Raw genomic sequence first — 21,243 nt, 5'->3', positions numbered from 1 at the left:
TCTTTTACAGAACCAGGTAATATCTCTACTACTCTTTTGGGAATTAGTCTTGAACTGCAGCCACTGTGAAAGCTTCTGGTGTTATTTAAATTAATTCTTGTATTGTTATTAAACTTTCCACATGGTTTTGTTTATCTCCTCAACTAGGATTTGTGTTCCTGAGAGGCAAGAACTATGCTTATATATTTTTAAAAAATATTTTCAACATTATTTAGCACTCATTAAATATTTATTAGGCCCTCAATAAACATACTGTCATTTTGATTTAAAAGCAGCCTAAATTGCTTTAAAATCCACCTTAACTTCTGAGGCATGAAGCCACCTCTCTCGTGGATATTGCTTCGAACAAAGATTTCCGATATCCCCTTGCACAGGATAAAATGGAGGCCACACCTAGTATTCATTAGAAATTGGCAACTGCACTTGGGCTGTGTTATCTAGCCACAAGGAAAAGGCAGAGTGACAGTAATAGCTTTGACTGATTACTTGGCCAGGAAAACCAAGCCCTTAGGGTGTTCCAGACTCTCTTTGGCCTATAAACCTGTTTGAAAACCTGTTTCTCAGAATTTAAAGCTTAGCTCCATTGAGGTCAGTATTATAGTAATGTCAATAATTCTACTGCCCTCAGCCTTCAGGCAGACCAGTACAATCCATCATTAACTTTATTTTCATGGAAAGGCAACTTTTGGGAAAATAGCTCTAACTTCAGCTACTTTATTTGATTTTCTTTCCCTTAAGAAATAGTTGTGCCAATACTGCTTCTTTTGGCTTTTTTGCTTTCTAAACCTTAACACCTTCCAGTGCCTGCAACTGTTACCTAAAATCAGAATAGCTCTAAACCCAAAATTTGGGGCATGGCCAGGGGAATTACCTGAAACTTGCAGAAAAAGACCAAATAAGCCATTGGGTCTGAAAATAATTTTCAGTAACTGAGACTTCATGAGGTTCTAAAATCACCTCTGCCTTTAGCTGCTTTGTGGGGATATGATACTGGGCTATACTGCCTAGTGGAATCTTCTGGCAGGGTCTGTTTCTTTCTCTTAAAAGTTAAAAGTTTAATGAATAATAAACTGATGTTCTTTCCTCTCTGAACAGACTGCTCCACTTCTGGTGAACAGTTAGAAGCGCATGCCTAAAGTAGATGCACTACATTCTTTTCAGGCAAGGACCTCCATCCCCAGGGCTGGCATTGGGTGGGGGTGATCAAAGGTGCTAAATGTTCACTTGCTGTGACATTTCTCACTCTTAGTTCTAGAACCCGAAGAAGGAAAATGGCTCCAGCTTTTATTGGATCAGATCTTGCCACTTGTTTAAGGTAGGAAAGGTGTTCATTCAAACCCAGGATAACACCATTTCCTTTTTTTTTCCCAAAGAATAAAACATCTGAACATTTAGAGGACTGTGCTTCTAATATATGAATTTATTAAAATGAACACAACTTCAAATTTGAATGTTTCTCTGAATTGATATGCTAACACTGAACCTAAACTGAAAATAGAAATAATTAACTAGAGCTACTTGCTCATTACATCTTATATTTAAGACTTAACTGATCATATTGAGTTCCTTAGGGCAGAATCTAAGTCGTATTTACTTTTGTATACTTAGCCCCCAGAACTACGCTTGCCACAGCATAAACACTAAATAAATGCTTAAGATTTGGTGACTTGAATTCTTTTCCATAGCATGGAGAATGGTTTAAAACTGCAGTAATTTAATGACCAGTAGAGGGCAATAAAGTTGAAATTTTATTTATTTAAAAAAAAAATCACTGGGCTCATTTTAAACTCACTTTCAGACCCAATTCTAGCCGGGAAACGCCTCCTCCAGAGTAGTATCATGATTTCAATTTAGTGCAGCTAAAAACCTTTTGTACCACGTTAGGATCCCCATCCCCATCCCCGTTGGGGATCCCTCTTTCCCCTACCACATAGAGTAAACAGGGGAGGTGTGCTACAGGATCAGATGGGTGTGCATTGACTTATACACCACAGCTCTCTGTGGTTGTTTAATTCCTGGTCTAATCAAAATTATTTGACAGTGAATACTACTTACAAGTGAGAGTCTGTAAGAGAGCCACTGGGTAAGATGTGGAGTATGGTAGAGATTTTGGCTTTAAGCTTCATGTGATAGGAAACTGCATATTCAGAAAGATACCAATTCCATTTAAAAGAATCAATCCAAACACATACCCACATTTATACATATAAATAATATCAGAAGAAAATGATTATTAAGAAGAAAGGGGCTAATAGTGAAATAGCAAGGGGCTTTTATCTTACACATACTTTGTCATATTTTTCAGATTTTCATAGTGAATAGATACTTCCCCTAGAAAAGAAAAAGTACATTGTGTAGCACCCCCACCAATGTTTTAGGGATGAGAAAGGAAGGCATGAGTAATTGTTCTGAAACTAACTTTAGCAAGGCCTGACTTGTCTTCACCCATCTCTCCACAGTGAGTTTGGGGAAAGAAGACGGCCATGCAGAGTTGTAGGCCATTCCCCTAACTCCATTAACCCATGTGCTCCAGTGGTCATGGGGCCACGTGTTATCTCACATAATCCTTGAACTACGTGGGGCCAGGCAAGTTACAATAGCTTTAAGAAGAGGCTTTTCTTCCACATTTTATATTTTGATATTGCATTTTTCAATCGCTGCAGAGCTCTAAATCTTCTCCCATGTTATTTTTAGTCATTCTCGCAGGGGGAAAAAAAGTCAATCAGGGCTTCTGGCATGTGAGCTTTTTATAAAGGGAATGCAAAGCAGAGCTCCCAGCAAGTCTCATAAAACATAGGATTTATGTGAGATCTTTCATCTACATCCATTTAAAATGTTCCCTGCTAGGCAACTGAGAGGAGATGGGAATCATCATTTGAAAAGGCCTTACTTTAAGGACTGGATACAGTGGCTCAAATGTTCCTTTAGCTCTTCTTCCTTTTCATAGGACTCCAGTATACTATGTGCTTCATCATGGTGATAGCAGTAGATTTTATAAATATCTTCCAGTGGCCCTTTAATCTGCAAGAATACTTCTCCTGATAAATGCAAAACAAAGGCACACATCATCAGACAAAGCTGGCACTTCACATGATTATTTTCAACAATGTCGACTCGTGTCAAAAAGTTGGATGGGACCTACTTTATCCCCAGGTTATTCAGGAAGGGTGGAAAACACTGAGTGATTTTTTTTTCCTTTTCTTTCCTTTTTCCTTCTCTCCCTGCTTTCCTTCTTTGCTCCTTCTCTTTTTCTGTCTTTTCTTTTTTTTCTTTTATAAAACAAAGGATGAACAAGTTATCAGAGATGGGCAGCAAAAGAAAGCTGGTTTTCTCAAAGGCAACTTTACACACAAGGTTGATGTGCAGAATTGCGGTTAAGAGTTGCAGTGTGGCCAGGTGCAGTGGCTCACGCCTATAATTCCAGCACTTTGGGAGGCTGAGGTAGGTGGATCACGAGGTCAGGAGTTTGAGACCAGCCTGGCCAATATGGTGAAACCCCGTCTCTACTAAAAATACAAAAATCAGCTTGGTGGCAGGCGCCCTGTAGCCCCAGCTACTCAGGAGGCTGAGGCAGGAGAATCGCTTGAACCCGGGAGGCAGAGGTTGCAGCGAGCCGAGATTGCACCACTGCACTCCAGCCTGGGTGACAGAGCAAGACTCTATCTCAAAAAAAAAAAAAAGAGTTGCAGTTTAGAGCTGGTGTGCATGAATTTGAGTCAGGCTGTGTTACAGACTGGCACTGTGACTTGAGCAAGTTATTTTTACTCTTTAAACCTGATGACACCAATAGATTCAATTTTAGAGAGTCATTGTAAAAAGTAAAAGAGGTGGTATTTGTAAAGTTCATAGTATAGTAAATACATATGAAATACTCAAAATGAAGCAATTTTTTGTTAATTTATAAGAGACACAGAAGGTGAAATTTCAAGTGCTGGGTAAGTATTTTTCAGTATTTACTGCACTAATATTTCCTGAGGCTCTCTGAAAGGCAAGCAATGGAGTTTAGAGAAATAAAATATTTCCTTCTATGTGATAATAAAATAGATCATTATTTTAAAAATCAGTTTAATACCATGAACAAAGGTTATGACTGTATCTTCGTAAAGCAACTTAGACTAATTGTATCCAGGCATTTAATGAATCCTTTTTGATATTATGATGAAATAGGGTCTATAACTGGTGACTAAATTAGATATTGGACAATAGTTTGATTTGATCCACACTTCATTACTTAAAGATAAGTATTATGCATCCACTACTCAACCCAGCACTATAGAAATTATTTGGCAAATATCCAAGAAATATGTGACAGGGTCAGCTCTTAAAACATTGCAGATTTGAGACTAATAATGATTTGGTGGCTGAATTAATTGGGATGGCTGAATAGATTGACAGTGATCTGGACCTATTAATCTGGACCTATTATAGTTAACAGGAGTAAGTCATTCTTTCCACAGAAATAAAAGTGCCCTTAGTATTTTCAACATGTTTTTCACACATTAACTTCCTACTTGCATGAAGAGATAAAAGGTTATTTATCCATATTAATTCAGGATGAATAAATCTGAATTTGAAACAAATAAATGATTTTCCCGAAGTCCTGTCTAGAGGTGGAAAGGCAGAATTAGAGGCTGTATTCTTATTCTTTCCCTGGATTTTAGCACATACCCCACCCCAGCCACCCAATTCAGAGCTTTGCTGAGCACTGTATGAGGTGATGCACTTGGAAAGAACACTAAACTTGAAATCAGAAACAATTTAGGGTTTGTGTGGGGAATTTGAGAATGACTTTTTAAAATTTTAGTAGCTTTTAGGGTACAAGTCGTTTTTGGTTACGTGGATGAATTATACAATCGGAGAATGATTTTTTTGTAAATAAATTATTTGAGTCTTAGTGCCTTCATTTTATTTGCAAAATAAAAATAATAGTAGCCATTGAGATTCATTTGAGAATGAAATGGGGTGATAGATATAAAAAGTGCCCGCCACTGACTAGTTGCTCAAGAATTGTCATTTGTCTCTTAAGGTTGCTTTGCTACCTCTAGAATTAAAACACTAACACTTTTAAAGTATCACATTCTTTTCTAATTTATTTACAGCCAATAAAATATTTTTCCTTTTCATGATGTGGGATTTTCCTGTGATTATATGCTTATAGTTAGACTCTGAGGTAATGTGAGATAATGTGCACACATGCGAGTGTGTGTGTGTGTGTTTGTGTGCATGTGTGTGTGTGTGTTTTAAGGTTTTTGTTTGTTTGTTTTAGTAGTGCTTTCTGGGGGCGTATAAGAAAACTCAATAACTGTGAGCATCTTTGGAGCTGAAGGACACAGGATTCTTGTTTTGTTTCTGATATCCTATAGAGTTCATCCTTCAACTAGTGTAGGTCATATAGATTTGTTCTTCGACACTGATAACAACACAAACAGTAAGAGCTATCAAGTAGAGGAAAGAAAACAAAATAGAACCGTGACTGAATTTAGGGAAGGGAGCCTCCCAGTAGCAGAACCAGGTAGCAAATGGGAACTAGTGGCTTTGGCTGGGAGGGCCCAGAAGTGGGACTGGTGACAGGCTTAGATCACAGACTTAGCTGGACGCTCAGCAGCAAGTCAACAACAGTGGACCTGCACACACACCGCCCAACACAAGATGAAGCTGTAAATAAGTGTGCTTACTACAAAGAAGCTAAAAGCAGAGACCAAAAAAGGAAAGAGGTAAGGACAATCTCACAAATCCACAAGGTGATCCAATTAGAAAGTCAAAAAACAAAGAAGAGCTAAAACACTTATCTTTATACACAATGAACCCATTAATTGTAAATTCTCTTGCATTTTCTTTAACAGGAGTGGTGTAGTTTGAAAGAATTTATAGCTCTTACTTTAACAGAAGAATCTTTTTTTTTTTTACTCTTTTCCAAGTAAAATTCTGTTGAGGCTCTAATAATAATTATTAAAGTTAAAAGATATTTAAGTACTCTAATTGAAAGTCATTTATTCACCCAAAGGCCAAGTACAACACTGTCAGGCAGAATATTTTATTCCCCTCCCAGCCCTACCAATGTATTCTGCTTCATAATAGTGCAGATGAAGCAGTGTGTCTTGCAGCAAAAAGTGATTCTGTTTCCACGGTAACATAACTCTCGGCTGCATTTCTTTAGTAGTGAAGGACAACCGCTCTGTCTAATGTATGTGGGTTTGAGGGGATGATTAGGAGCAGAGGAGGGACTAAGCCAAGACCATCGAAGGTAATTTCACTTGTGGTTGCCTCTCACAAAGGCACCAGAATCCTGTAAAATAAATAAAACTAGTGTGCTCTTCTTTTTAAAAATTCTACAACCCAAGAATTTCTGCATTGGCATCCCCAAAAAGCAATCGCCATGCAAAGGAGGAAAAAAAATGCACCCTTTTAAGTCTCCTTAGTTATCTTCATTAAAAATACCTTCCCAAAATATTGATATTATGTCTGGATACCATGACTCCTATGTTTCAATTTGTTCCCTTTACTGATGTGAATAAACATATGCTACTCTTTCTATTTCCATACTCTCACGTGCAGCCCCAACATGTGCCACACCAAACCAGGTGGCCTTTATAGTATTGTGATCCTGCTCCAAGATGAATTTCTCCCGCAGGTAAGTAAACAAGGGTAACGTCAGTGATTTTCAAGGGATCTCCTTGTCCTGGGTTTTGTTTAGGAAAATGCCATAAAAGGGAAGAAGCAGTTGTGTTCCTTAGTTCATCCTTTTTTGAAAATTACTCGATGATTATCATGCACCAAACACTTTGGTAGGTACTGTAGATACAAAGAACCAACTCTTCCTTCAAGGAAATTATACAGGACACCAAGGGAGAGAGAGAAGACTGAACTTCCATTTACCATACTATGTGAAAAGTAAATAAAGTACAGAGGGTTACTTATTCAGCCCTTGGGGAGCTTTGAGCAACACTCATAACGGTGTACTTTTGACATAGGACCTCTGAGTGAGTGCAAAAAGCAAGGAGATAGGTGTGGAGAGTAAGATCTGTTCAGAAACTTGGAATGATCTAGTGTGGCTGGATGGGACCATGTCTGTGAGGAAGTTCCAGAAGGGACTGTAGAGGTGTGCTGGGGCCAGATCATGAAGGGCCTTGTGCAACATTAAGGAGGTGAAACTTTCACCTGAAAGTGATGGTGAAGCACCGATGGATTTTTAGGTAACTGACCAGATTGTGTTTTAGAAAAGCTATTCTGGTAGTTATTCGTATGAAAGATGGAATTTCGGGGAGGAGTTGGTGAGATTGAAGAAGATAAACAAATTGAAAGGCTTCTATAATAATAAGGTAAATAAACAATGAGGGGCTAAAACAGAAAGTTATTGCAGTTAAGAGAGAGTGCACTGGAGTCGAATTCCTGGGTTCAAATTCTGGTTTTACCATTTACTCGATGTGTGACAGTTGGGAAAGTTACTTATCTGTTCCTTAATTTCCTCATCTGTAAAATGGAGACAATAATAGTAGGGTTGTTTGCAGATTAAATGAGTTAAAATATGTAATATATTTGCATCAGTAGCTGGCACATGCAAATGCTCAATAGATGTTAGCTATAACTAAAGCAAAGCAAAAGCAAGGAGGATGCAGAAGAAAGGAAAAAAATGGACATTGAACATGTGTGAGAGATTATTCCAGGCATATCCCAGAATTGTGGTTTAAGTGACCATGTGGGTATAGACACTGATGGCATAACAGAGTTTAATGAGAAAGATGATGAGTTTAATTTCAGATGTATTGAGTTTGAGTTGCTTATTGTATATTCAAGCAGTGAAGCCCTTTAGGAAATTGGATATATTAATCTAGGATTTAAGAAAATAATATCTTGGACAAAGATGTAGGTTTGTAAAAATTGGGTAGTATAAGACATGAATTTATGTGGTCATGCGAGAGTGTTCACAGAGTGAGAAGAAAAGAGTGCCTGAGGACCAGATGGTGGCAAACACTAACATTGAGGACGGTATAGAAGAAAAAGAGACTGCAGAAAAGCCTGAGAAGGCATAGCCACAAAGAAGGATCAGCATGAGGAAGGACAGGAACAAAATAATGAGAAATACTGTCAAGATTGACTAAGTTGGTGGGGTGGGTGACAGAGCCTGCTAGCTGTCTCCCCACGGTCATAATCTGCTTCTAAAGAGATAGAAGTTTTGGCTGCCCCAAATCAAAATGACATTTCCCATCCTCCCATCCAATTGGTGTGGCCATGTAATTAAAGCCCACAGTGGCATATAAATGAAAGTGTCCCATGACAATGTCCAGGAATTTTCCTGAAGAGGCAGCTGGCTCAGCCTTTACACTGTCTTCATCCTTGTCTCCATCTGCTACCTAGGATTTGGATACTATTAATACCTTTACCTTGTCCACGAAGATAACAGCCACCTCTTGGTGAGTGGAGCTGTGAGCTGGAAGGAGCTTGCATCCCAGAGCACCTTGTGGAGCAGAGCTGCCATACAGCTCTAGAACACATCCCCTTCAGACTTTTACGCATAGAGAAATCAACATCTGTCTTATTATGCTAGTAATGTTTTGTTTTTGTTTCTGTTTCTCCCAGCTGAACTTAATTCTAATCTACTCACTGTGTTCTGTTTTGTTTTCTCTTTGACAGGAAAATATTTTGGGAGAAATCCTGATGAGTTAAGCCCCCCTCTATACCACCCATTTTTACATTTCATTTAAAAATTATATGAAAATATGACGTGAACTATTAGTTATGGAGGATATAAAGTTGGATGTTGCTTGTATTAACAAGAAAAACTATGCAGTAAGTTCAATTCTAAAAACCAACTAAGATAATGTTTACAAAAATAATTTTAGTTAAAATCTCATGTATAAATTATGTCCTGAGATATATCCCAAAAGGAAGTTATCTGTGGTTCTAAATAAAACTTGTGGTCAAGGCAGAGTATTTAGAATACAGAGAAGGGGGTGTGATGAACAGAGGGTAGAGATGGCCCACTCTCTGGAAAGAAGGTCTGAGATCTGGGTGCAACAATACAGGCCTCTGACTGTCATTTCCCTGAGCGACACACACAGCTGAGCGAAAGCTCCATGGTATGCCATCTCCAGTGAAAGAGCTTTCCTGGCAGCTTTCACCCCAAGTTCAAGGGTTGCTCCCCGCGGTCTTCTTATCCTCCTTGGATGGGAGCCCAGCTGCCATGACTAAACAAGGCAGTAGATTCGCCAGCCCAAATGCCAGATCATCTGAATACTTTCTCCCTTTCTTTTCTAGCCTCATTGTGTTCTCCAAGGGAGCATAAAACAAGGAGAGGAAGTGAGAAGAAAGAAACTGAAAGAGTAAATGCTGCTTAAAGAAGCCACACTCCCTTGCCTTCAGTCTCATTTAGCTTCCACCTAGCCTAGGGGATAAAACTGCTGCTGTGGATACCCAAGAGACCCTGGCTAGGGTTATAATATTCAAACCAAATACAGGCAGCAGGTGAGACATGCAGCCATGGGATTAAAACAAGTGTATCCTTTGAGTATCAATTTTATTAAGAAATTTGAAGAAAAAAACGCTGGTTTCCTAGAAGAGTAGACTGGAAAACTGACATGAATTCTTACGACAAAATGAGACTTCCAAGTTATTTCATGCCTGTGGCTCTAGCTTCAGATCATAACTCCACACTTCCTGAGGCTTATGATATTTCTCTCTTGATATTGGGAATATTCTGGTAAAATTTTTTTTCAGAAGCACTAGAGTCAGATAAGTTCAGAAAAAATATGTGTCCATTGGATTTGACAATTCTGAGGTCCCTGGTGATGCGGTAATAGCATTTTTAGAGGGTTGAGTTTAGGAGGGAATGAGAGATGAAGAAGAGGGACCAATGAAGGGAGCTGGACCCTAAAGAGAGAAACAGAGAAAGGAAAAGAGCAGAGTGGAGGATGGGAACCTGTCATGATCATCTCTGTGTCCAGTGCCAGGGAAGACGATGTCATAATTGTGGTGGGGCTCTCAAAGAAGGGGCCGTTCTGAAGCTAAGGTGGCATCCACTCAGCACATCTGGCCATGGGAGGTGGCTAGCAGCTGAGCAGGACAAACTGGGGGGTGCTAGTGGGCTGTGGAGAGGGTCAATGTTTGGAGAGGAAAAAGCTCTGGCCTATATTTGGAAGAGCTAGAGTCCCTTCTGAGAGTGTCCAGAGTTACTAATATAAATTGGGCAAATCAGCTCTTACTGTTTTTGTCTCAGTAATGGAATAGATGCTCTTGAAATATTAGTCCAGTTCTAACATTAAAAAATACAGCTGTATATTTTGATGATAGCTCATGATGTCTTCCTGAACCTTGTTGACTTCTAGATACTTTAACTCCAGGTCAGGATTCTTTAACAACTGACATCTTGAGGCAACACTGGTTCTCTGAGAAAGTGAAAGTTTTTGCTGGCTGGATCAGGAAAAGGTACAATAACTTTCTTTTAATGTAAGGTTGACAACGCTGAGGAAAACCCTGTCTTAGATCAATCCATGATTTTCCATTTAACTCATGTTAGTAAATACCTCTCTTGAGAAAGCTTGCCTCTGCTGTAGCTAGTTGCTCTATATTACCTAGCAATCTCTGGCAATGACATAGACTTTTGAAAGTGACATTTGACAATGACATTGACCACAGACAGACTCAGTGATGACAGTAACAACAATCACCTCCTGGACCCTCTGTGTGCCAGCCAATGCACTGCATGCTTACTATTATCTCTAATTTCATCCATTCAGCAAATAGTTATTAAAGACACTGTTCTGGGTGCTGGTGACACAACAGTCATAAAACAGACAAGAATTCCTTCCCTCATGGAGCGTACATTCTGGAGGGGTTACGCCCAACGTTTGATATTTTCCTGCCATGGAAGTCTTGTTATCCCCATTGAAAAGATGAACAAATGCATGTGGAATCCATTGCTATTTACTTATCTGTTCTTCCTTCTTCCAAAGGCATAGAATTTGGACTGGTAACGCACCCAGTTAAAAATATTGACCTTTCCCCAAATCTCTGGTATTTAGATGGCCAAGTGTGTGTGCAAAGGTGTGTTTGTGTGTGTATGTATGTGAAATGAAATAACACGTGTGCAAAATAGAATGAGATATATGTAGAAGTCACTGGGAAAGTGGTTATATTCCCCCCAAATGACAAAAGCCTTCTGAAGAGGTGATTTTGCTTCATTGTCTTTAGGAAGTGATGCCTGGAAATGGAGTAGCCATCTAAGGGATGATATCAAAAGCCACATGCTGAGCATTGTGAAGGGAAGAGGTTGAAGGAGCAGCAAGCAGTTGCACTAGTCCTGGACTTGTGAGTTACGGATTTCTTGTGACGTGAGAAAAATAAACCCCTTTTTGGTCAAACCCTGTTGGCCAGCTTTTTATTACAGGAAGGCAAACTGAATCCTCACTGGCTCAAGTGACTTGCTCACAGCCATCAAACTAGTGATGACAGCCAGGATTAAGACTTGGATCTGTTTCACTTCAAAGGCCATGGTCTTTCCAGGCTATTGGGCAACTTCAAGGTTTGTTACTCTTTCTATGTACTTCTCATTTTAGCTTCCTGGAGGCTGGGAAAGTGTTCAGGAACTCACAGACTCTTACATTCCTTCCTGGGATTTAGAAATGTATTTCTATGTGTATCCTGCGCAATATGTGACTTTTCGCAGGTCCATTCAAATCTGACCTCAACTTTCCAATACTCCTCCTGGCACAGCTAAGCCACTGACTTCCACTGGCAGGCTCCATCAGCATAGCATCCTAGAACTTACCATCCTCCTCAGAAATCAGAACTGTAAGACTTTTTACTAAGCCTCCTTTATTTTATTTTTATTGTAAGAAATAAGTCCCAGCAGCACTGGGACCCATATTCACCCCACTCAGGAGACTGGAAGTCCAACCCCCATGTTACAGCCTGGTACCTGCTTCCTGCTGATTTTTTCTTTCTTGTGAGGATTGGTGTATCCTTGATCCTGAAAATACCATTTCCCCATTGTCATTTTCTCCGAAGCGGACAGCTTTCCTATTACTTCTAACATTTGCATTCTGATCTTCCAACTGTTGCATCTGGGTGTCCCCCAAACTTCTGCACTGACCTTATACATTCAAGTATGCAGGTCTAGGACCCTCCCAACCAGTCCCAGTTGGCCAAAATTAACCAGGTCAAGCCTATTTGTGTCCTGAGTAAAACATGCACACACTTACACACAATAATAATCCTGAAAAATTCATTTAAGTGAGCTCCGATGTAGTATCTCCCACACAGCATGATGATATGAATTGTCAGCAACTAGTACTCTTCTCACAAACTCACTGCTAAAGGCACAGATTTCTACTTCAGGGACCTACAAGAAACATTGCTTTAGGAAAACAAAGCACTGCTATAGAACAACAGTGCATCACCTACTACACCTTCAAAGAACAGAAAGCTCTAAATTATTTCTCTCCAAGGAGAGAGTCACCCTCAGGAAAATGCATACAAGAAATTACAATTCCTTTATCAAAAGCTTCTTTCAGTCTGATTCTCAGCACACTATGCATGAGGTAAGCCAGTAAAGTAGACTCAAGCATGTTCATGACAGTCTTGTTTTAATACTTTGAAACATTATAATATGCAAACACATATAAGAGGACTATTGCTGTTGGGTTATTTATTGCTATGTAACAAACCATCCCAAAGCTTAGTATCTTGAAACAACAGCCATTTTTATTTTCTGTCACAATTTTGTAGATTGACTGGGCTCAACTCTGTGGTTCTTTTGCTACACTTGACATCCACTCTGGCTGAGTCATCCAAGGACTTATCTGGGTTTTAATGTCCGAGATGACTAATTTCACAAATCTAGTGCCTTGGCAGGAACAGCTGGGAGGCTGGCCTCTGCTGGGATTCCGGGATAGCTGTGCCACTTTCTCACTCTACATAGTCTCATCTGCTGTCTCTCTCCATGATACTTCCAGTAAGGTATCTCAACTTTTTAAATGGCAGGCTTCCAAAATTATGAAAGTAGAAATTGTCAGGCTTTTCTAAGGCTTGGGCCCAATTACTGATACAGTGTCATTTTCACCACATTGTAATAGTGAATCAGAGGGCCAGTCCAGAGTCAATATGACACTAGACTATATAACAATGTGAACTAGGAGGCATGGTCCCTTGAGGGCCATCTTGGGAGACTAATTACTGCCATTGCTGTTCACTCTACCAAATGTGAAAATGACACTTGATATGTTAAATCTCCCTTCACAGAAAAAAATATGTCACCATATTAGATCCATGAATCATTAAGATGCATAGATATTGGAAGCATCTATAAATCAAACACATCCAGCAAATCTGACTTGTTTGAAAAACATGATCAGGACCTCTAAGAAAAAGTCACATTTTATTCACTTGTTACATACAGAAAAAATCAGGCATTTTAAATAGACGGGTAAATCTAATATTCTTGGGATAATAATTTATAACATCATCTATTGGATATTAATTAGGGATAAGCACTGGGCTATCATTCTGTACACATAATTTTGTCAAATCTTCATAAAAACCATATGGGATAGGTACTATTGCCTCCAGTTTCCAGATAAGAAACTGAAGTTCAATTAGGTTTTGTAACTTGCCTAAGATCGCACATCTAGCAACAGGACAAAACAAGATGTAACCCAAGTCAACCTGATATTAAAACCCATGTGTTCTTAAACTCTACACTGCCATCTAAGTGGAAACAAGAGCCACATTTCATACTCCCATCTATAAAGATTGAAAACCCATTTCCTATCTAGACACTGTGCTTAAGTCAAGATTTTAAAATCCACTTTGTATCTTGGCATGACAGTACAGACAACTTCCTCAGAGCTCTCAGATCTGTAGGCATATGCCCCTGTGTTTAAACTTAAACCTTATCCAAACTCCAGTGTTATTATTGAGTAAAATTTTCTTCCTAGTTTATCTAATATCAGGAAAATTCTCCCTTTGGCACTACAGCTGTGAATCACAAACTCTTATTTGTGCCATCTAAGGACAAAGAAATGGGACACCTGTGCTTTTCATTTGTGATAACATAATTTTGGAAACATCTCACCAACAATCAGTTTATCTTATGGAATGAAAGTGCTTTGGTAAAAGGTTTAGCAATGGAAATTGCCAGTGAACTCGTATTGGTGTGTCTACAACGTTTGGCTCAGAGAGGCCTTCTCGGCACTATGCTCCAGTCACATAGGGCTGCTGCTATCCTTTTTCAGAATTTCCTGTACTCTTGCTTTGAGGCCTTTACCCTATTTCTCATTTAGAAAGCCTTTTGCACCCAATCTCCACTTTTCTAAATCTTTCAAGTGCAAGCTCAAAAACCACTTCCAAATCAAGTTTTCCCTCACCATTTGAGTTGAAATAAGTTAATCTCTCACCTGTTAATCTGTATTAGTTAGCAATTACCACAGGAAAAAAAAAGAATCACTCCAAAACTTAAAAGCTTAAGACAATAACTGTTCGTTTGCTCACAATTGTATGGGTCAACAATTGGGCAGCATTTAACTGGCATTGATGAGGTTTACTTCTGTGTTTCCCGTCAGTTGGTGGACTGGCTGGGGGCCAGCTGGCCAGCTGACAAGGACCTTACTCTCAAGCCTGAGGCCTTGGCTGTGTTGCTTGGAATGGCTGGGCAGTTTGGGCCTCTCCCCTCACAAGCAGAAAGCAGAAGTGATAATGCTCTTGTAGAACATCATTTTGCCTCATTTCATTGATCAAAGCAAGTCACAAAGCCAGCCCAGATACAAAGGATAAGGATATTAAAATGAGACTCCAACTGATTCTTTTTCAAATATGGCCTCATTGTCTTAATTTTTTAAATAAAATTTTCTGTAATTTTCCTCAAAGTTGGAATTCTATGATTAGTGAATCTGAAAGTATGAACATCTTCAATTGAGTTTTCTCTGTAAATCATAGTTTTCAATTTTTTATTTTGAACGAATTTTTGATTTACAGAAAAGTTGAAAAAATAGTGCAAATAGTTTTCAAATACTCTTTACCCAGCTTCACCAATATTAACATCTTACATATCAAAATACGATTGTCAGAGAAGGAAAATTAACTCTAGATCTCTAGATAAAGGTGGCCCCTGCTAGGTTTCTCAATGTAAAGTTACCACCTTTCCCTTTGAGGTTAATAATTACTCGGGGAGAAAGTTTTGAGACTATGAAAAGTATATTTCTCCTCTAACTTTCACCCACTAAACATAGCATCAACCAGTAGATTTTGTCTGCAATAGTTGACTGTGGTGTTCATGTAATGTGAATTTGATTTTCCATTTTCTTCTTTTTTCTTTTTTTTGAGACGGAATCTCGCTCTGTCACCCAGGCTGGAGTGCAGTGGCACGATCTCAGCTCACTGGAACCTCCACCTCCTGGGTTCAAGCGATTCTCCTGCCTCAGCCTCCTGAGTAGCTGGGACTACAGGTGCGTGCCACCACGCCCGGCTAATTTTTGTATTTTTAGTAGAGTAGGGTTTCACCATGTTGGTCAGGCTGGTCTCGTGATCCGCCCACATCAGCCTCCCAAAGTGCTGGGATTACAGGTGTGAGCCACCATGCCCAGCCGTTCTTCTTTCTCTCTGTATTTATTAATTAAAATCTGTAATGGACAGCTGTCCTTTCTCCACATTTATTTATATCAGCAAGAACTCATTGATATTTCTGTGGGTTATAATTCAATATCAGCATATTTATTTTACTACTGAAATTTGTAAACCATAATATTTAAAACTGAGAAAATACTTTATGAGCAAGGAAATATCTATTGAGCTCAAAGGAAATTATGGTAAATAGAAGCTTTTAAAAGTCTCATTACTATACATATTAAACAAGTAAATATTTGAGCTGAAATATTTTTATAGGCATTATCTTTTTGCTTCCATTTGAATTGTTTTCTTTCATTCTTTCTTTTTTTCAAAATAAAACTCACCAAGTAAGTTGTTTCTATTTGTAATTTTGGAATATTTTCCCAAATGTAGATTGTGAAATCTGGTACAGAATATTACTTTATCCTATTAAAGAGGAGCTCCATCAAAGGCTTCTCTTCATAAGTCAGATTTTCCAAAGCATGATTATGGACTTCCAAAATTAAATATTTTATACATGAGCTCTCATTGCTTATTTTTTCTAAACTTACTCCTTGTTTTCATAGGGATACATTTCAATGTCTTCCTATTTGCAATTTTGTTTTTAATAATTGTTATTTGTAAAGATTAAAAATTGAAGTTATTTTCTCCATTTGATGAGTACCTTAACTACAGACTTCCAACTGATTTTTAACAAAATGCAATTCAATTTCAGAGGCCTTGTTTACAAAAATAGTCCAATGTCATGTTAGGACACTCTGGTTGATTTATAAAGTGGTGCTTCAAAGAATCAAACATTTCCAAAGACTGATTAATGACCAGCAGGAAAGAGAGTGTATAGTTTCATACATAAGATTATTTTTAATTCAATATCAAATTTATTCTTCAGGTAGTGTTATTCACTCTAATTTTGTGTATATAAAAATAAATGCAAATTTTCACTACAGTTTTTACTTCAATTAATAAATTCCAAAACTTCATCATATATACACCAATCATTTTCAACTACACGTCTGCTCTATAGATTTTTATTTTAATAAAATCATTGTTTTACTATGATGCTGTGCTCCACTAATATTTGTATTTGCGTTATCATTTGCAGTCACAATGTTTAATTTTTAAGTTAAAGTGACAGTAGCATTTATAATAAGGTCAGACAATTCACCATTGACATGATAAACTTCTAAAAGCTTTTCTTTGGTTCTGTGAATTGAATTTTTAAAATTTTAACTGCTATTGGAACTATTATTCGATTCATCTGCTCACACTGATATAAAACTGTCATCATTTAACTGTTTGCAGTACTCTTTTGCTAACGGTGTCAACTCACTAGTAACCATTGTTTTATATTTCTCATAGGCCTAAGGAAACTCAGAATTAAAAAATGAATGTAATTCATCTAGGAAAACTGTTGTCTGACCTAAACGAGAAGCCATGCTGCATGCAGTGAAATGTAAACACACCTTAAGCAGCTGCATGCGTTTAATCACTTGCTTAGAGCACAGTCTTTTAAAAATAATGACTAAACTTTGACATAGATGTTGCCGCTGCTTCAGCAGATTTCTATCTTCTGATTGTCTATGGTCAATGATAGCATTGAGGACCCTTTGATGGATGGTATTTTGTGTGTTATAGGCTCAGCAACTTTCTTGAGATAAAGAAAATCAAAATTTTTCTAAAACATTGATATGGTTTGGCTCTGTGTCCCCCCCCGCCAAGTCTCATCTTGAATTGTAATCCCCACGTGATGGGGGAGGGGCCTGGTGGGAGGTGATTGAATCATCGGGGTGGACTTTCCCCTTGCTGTTCTTGTGATAGTGAGTTCTCACGAGATCTGGTTGTTTGAAAGTGCATCGCACTTCCCCCTTGGCGTGCTCTCTCTCTCCTGCCACAGTGTGGAGAAGGTCCTTGCTTCCCCTTTGTCTTCTGCCATGATTGTAAGTTTCCTGAGGCCTCCCAGGCTTGCTTCCTGTTAAGCCTGAAGAACTGTGAGTCAATTAAACCTCTTTTCTTCATAAATTACCCAGTCTCAGGTAGTTCTTTATAGCAGTGTGAAAACGGACTAATACAAACATGAATATATTAAATTCTTGCTTCTGAAAAGGTTTATTTCAGAATGAAACATAACCAAAAAATTTGTAAAAGAGTTGTCAATTTATAACATGCAATAGGTAACCAAATTACCATAGCAAGAGCCTCTAGACACTCTGTAGCATGATTTCTCAGGCCCTATTTTCCATACATATTTTATGTACATCTATTCTGTAATAACGTGTCCCATTAACCCCACTGACTGGCATCCCGATGGCTTCATGCCTCTCATAGGTCATGACATGGGCCACCCAGCGTGGGTCATGACACAACTAGCTGCTACACCCAGTAGATGGTGGGGTCTGCAGCATCCAACACATCCACAACCACCAGGACAGAAAGGAGTTAGCATTTTCTAGCTGTTCATATCCAAATAGCATCATTTAATCAGCCACTTCCCTGTATGTGGCAATTCAAAGAAAGATAGAACTTTCCTTGAGACTAGAAAAGGTTGGCGTAGGAGAGATGGACTATGTTTCAGAGTTTACCATGTGTTACAGTGAGAACCGTTAACTGCACATTACACTCTACTAAAAGAGATTGTGTCAGAAGTTGAAGTATGATATAAAGGTCTTATAAAAGCTCTTCTGATGCAACTAATAATAATAATAATTTTTAAAAAGGAAAAGTCCATGACAAATGCTAAACTGGACTGAATGCTTACATAATACACTAAAATCAGTATGTTCTAGACAAACCACAATACATGGTCACCTTAAATCTGGAATTGTTTTTGACTTCAGCACATGAATCAACAACTTGTTTATGCTTTCTTCTACATTTCTCTTGAAATGACCCCATTTTTAAAAATTTTCACTGTATCTCCCTTAGTCTCAATGCTTATTACCACATGCCTATATTACTTATAACAACCTATTTACTAGTCTAGGACTCAGTTCTTCCTCTGCATGCTGTTCAGACCTACCATATTTTTCTCTCTCCAGAAACTTTTGTGTCTCATCACACCCTTGCCAGAAATCTTGTAATGGCTGTTTATTACTTGTACAGTAAATTCCAAACTTCATTTCCAAGTGCTGCCAGTCCCTACTCTGCACTTTCAGGTTCATTTCTCATTTCTCGCTTACATGAGTCCTTCACTCCAGCTTGATGACTCTTCATTTCCTAAACACGCTTGGCATTTGGCATTTGTTTCACACTTGTTTTTCATGCTGTCATTTCCATTTGGAATCTTCTCCTCAACATGGACCCTATTGTTGAAATAGAATCTATACTTTAAGCCCAAGTAACATCTTCAAGAATCCTTGGAGTTTCCATCTAGAAATGTTTTCTTTATCCTCCAAGGTTTGCAGTAGTGTAGAAACTGCTTTGTTGGTGTATTATACCCACGCCTTCAATTCAAGGAGCTGTTTGATTGAATGTTTTTGAAAGACAGAAATGAGCCCTTTCACCTTTTGATACCAAGCAATGTGGTACAGTACCAAATCTTGTGAATATGCTGCTACTTCATAACTATTCATTGATTGAATTAATAAATGAATAGCCAATGAATTCACACTAATGCATTAGTGTGGTAATGAGTAGAGTTCTTCTTTTAGGAAATATTTTTACAATTTGTTGGGGACATTTCCTCACAAAGAACAATTAAATTTAAACCTATCTGTGGAAGAAATCTTTCTGAGTGGGCTGGCCTTATTGCCCAGTCCTTTCTTTCACTATATTTCATCTCTTTGATCAGCTTTCCTCATTAAACTTTGGTTCTCTATAAATATTAAACAAGAGCAGTTCCATGACATTTTTATAACTCCAACAAATAAAAGGTAACAAAGACATAATCAGTAAGACATAAAGTGTTTGTGTGTAGTCTTTGTGTGTGTATCTCAAAGTAAAGATCTACATCAAACAAGGGGTTACTTGTGGGGAAGGCAGTGGCATTGGAGGGATATATGAAAGGAAATTTTACTGTTACTCTATGTGCTCCTGAATTGTTTTAGTACTTTTGTAATGAGGAGTTATTGTATATTAAGTGTGAAATAGAGAAACGATAATTTTTAAAAACTCTTAGCCTACATGACACTGTTTGTATGATGTCTCGAAGTGCAAACTGCCTTTAAGGAATTCATAGCTCATATTCCCTTGGAAATTCCCAAGAAATGGAGAGCATAAAAATGTGGCTCAATACTTTTCAAATTATATTTTCTGTTGTTATTTTTGAAAATCCTACCATAGTAAGAAAATAAATATATCTGATTGACAGTAAAAACATATTTGGAAGGTAAATAATACAGAAAAAAGGAGAGCATGAAAAAAAGTAGAACTTGTGTAAATTTTTAATAACTTACATTCCTTTAATAGTTTTACATTCCTCAGGTAAGAAGTTTATAATCTAAAAAAATTGATTGATGGGCATAAGATTTAAAAAACATTGTAATGAGAAATCAGTAAAGCTATTAGAATATTTAAATAATTAATTCTTTAAGGATCAAGTAAGTGTTAGCCATTAAAAAAAATTACAGAACATCTGGAAAGCAAAGAGATTGAAAGATTGGAAATTAAAAAGCAAATGGTATGTTTTGTGCTACTGAGGGACTTCAGCAAATGGATATAAACCCATTTGAAAATAAATACAGAGTCTGTATAATTACAATGAGCCCAAAGATGGGTTTAGCATTTATACATCTCCTGGGAAGCATGGTGAGTCAGGAACAAAAAACCAAAGCAAAGGGAGGTTATTAAAAAATTATTTCCTGTTGTATTGTAGAACTCGAGAAGAGAATAAACATACCAATTACTTGCATGGCAGGTTCCACGTCTGTTGTGGCCTCTTCCAACAATGACAGCAGCTTGGCTGATATCTGATGTACGGACTCAATGTTGCTAAACAAGCTATCCACATCCAGCCTATCAATCTGAAGAAATAAAAAACATTGAGCTGATGGAGAAGCACTGTATTTAGGATGTTTTCTCCTCCTAAACAGTAAGCATTTTAAATGCCAGCGCATGCTGTCTCCATTAACCATTTCTGTTAACATTCTTATTTAGGAATTCTAGAGTGCAGTTTTTTTTTTCCAAGAAATTGGGATGATGCATCTGTTACTTCTGTCTTTTTAAAAAAATTTCTGAATATGTTTTGTATCAAACATACATCTATATATTCCTATAAGAACCAGAATGGGAAGATTTGGGCCTAATTGGTATTAACTGCCCTCTATGAGGATATGTACTAGTGTGTAAGGATTTAGAATATTTTACTGCTTATACAGCAGAAGTCAGACCTTACCCGAGGCAAGTAACTATTTTCAAAGCTGTTTTTTAAACCACAGATGTTTGAAAAGTGATGACAAGTAGATGTGCTGGGTTTCTTTTTCCTTTTTTTTTCTTGATATAAATGTAAATGGAAATCATTAAATATATTCTACTAATTAAGGATTCATTATATTTTGTTATTTCATGCACACCCTTAACAACCAGTGTAATTATTCTTAGATCTTATAGCAAGTGTTTATAATAATTTATTTATTCATTTATCCATCCTTTCATCAAATAATTTCTGAGAAGCTTCTATGTACCAAGAATTACAAAAGAATCCAGACTGTG

General features: G+C 37.8%; 1 protein-coding gene and 1 long non-coding RNA gene across 2 annotated transcripts in view; one reads left to right on the top strand and one right to left on the bottom strand.

The window, feature by feature from the left end:
* ARHGEF38 (Rho guanine nucleotide exchange factor 38) overlaps positions 1-21,243 on the bottom strand; it is a 128,766-nt gene that overhangs the window by 47,583 nt on the left and 59,940 nt on the right. The window contains exons 3-4 of the mRNA XM_004040230.5: positions 20,432-20,555; positions 2,891-3,038 (exon numbers count right to left, since the gene is read on the bottom strand). Of these exons, the coding sequence (XP_004040278.1) occupies positions 2,891-3,038; positions 20,432-20,555 (272 nt within the window). The remainder of the gene's footprint in view (positions 1-2,890; positions 3,039-20,431; positions 20,556-21,243) is intronic.
* On the top strand, positions 6,547-11,326 carry LOC109026651 (uncharacterized). The gene is made up of 5 exons (XR_002005700.2): positions 6,547-6,631; positions 8,632-8,787; positions 9,256-9,462; positions 10,323-10,422; positions 11,188-11,326. It is a non-coding gene; the product is annotated as an uncharacterized lncRNA (long non-coding RNA).

This window comes from Gorilla gorilla, chromosome 3 (genome assembly GCF_029281585.2).
Source record: "Gorilla gorilla gorilla isolate KB3781 chromosome 3, NHGRI_mGorGor1-v2.1_pri, whole genome shotgun sequence".
Taxonomy (NCBI): Eukaryota; Metazoa; Chordata; class Mammalia; order Primates; family Hominidae; genus Gorilla; species Gorilla gorilla.
Note: the sequence above shows the minus strand (reverse complement) of the source record. Positions and strands in the feature narration are given on the sequence as shown.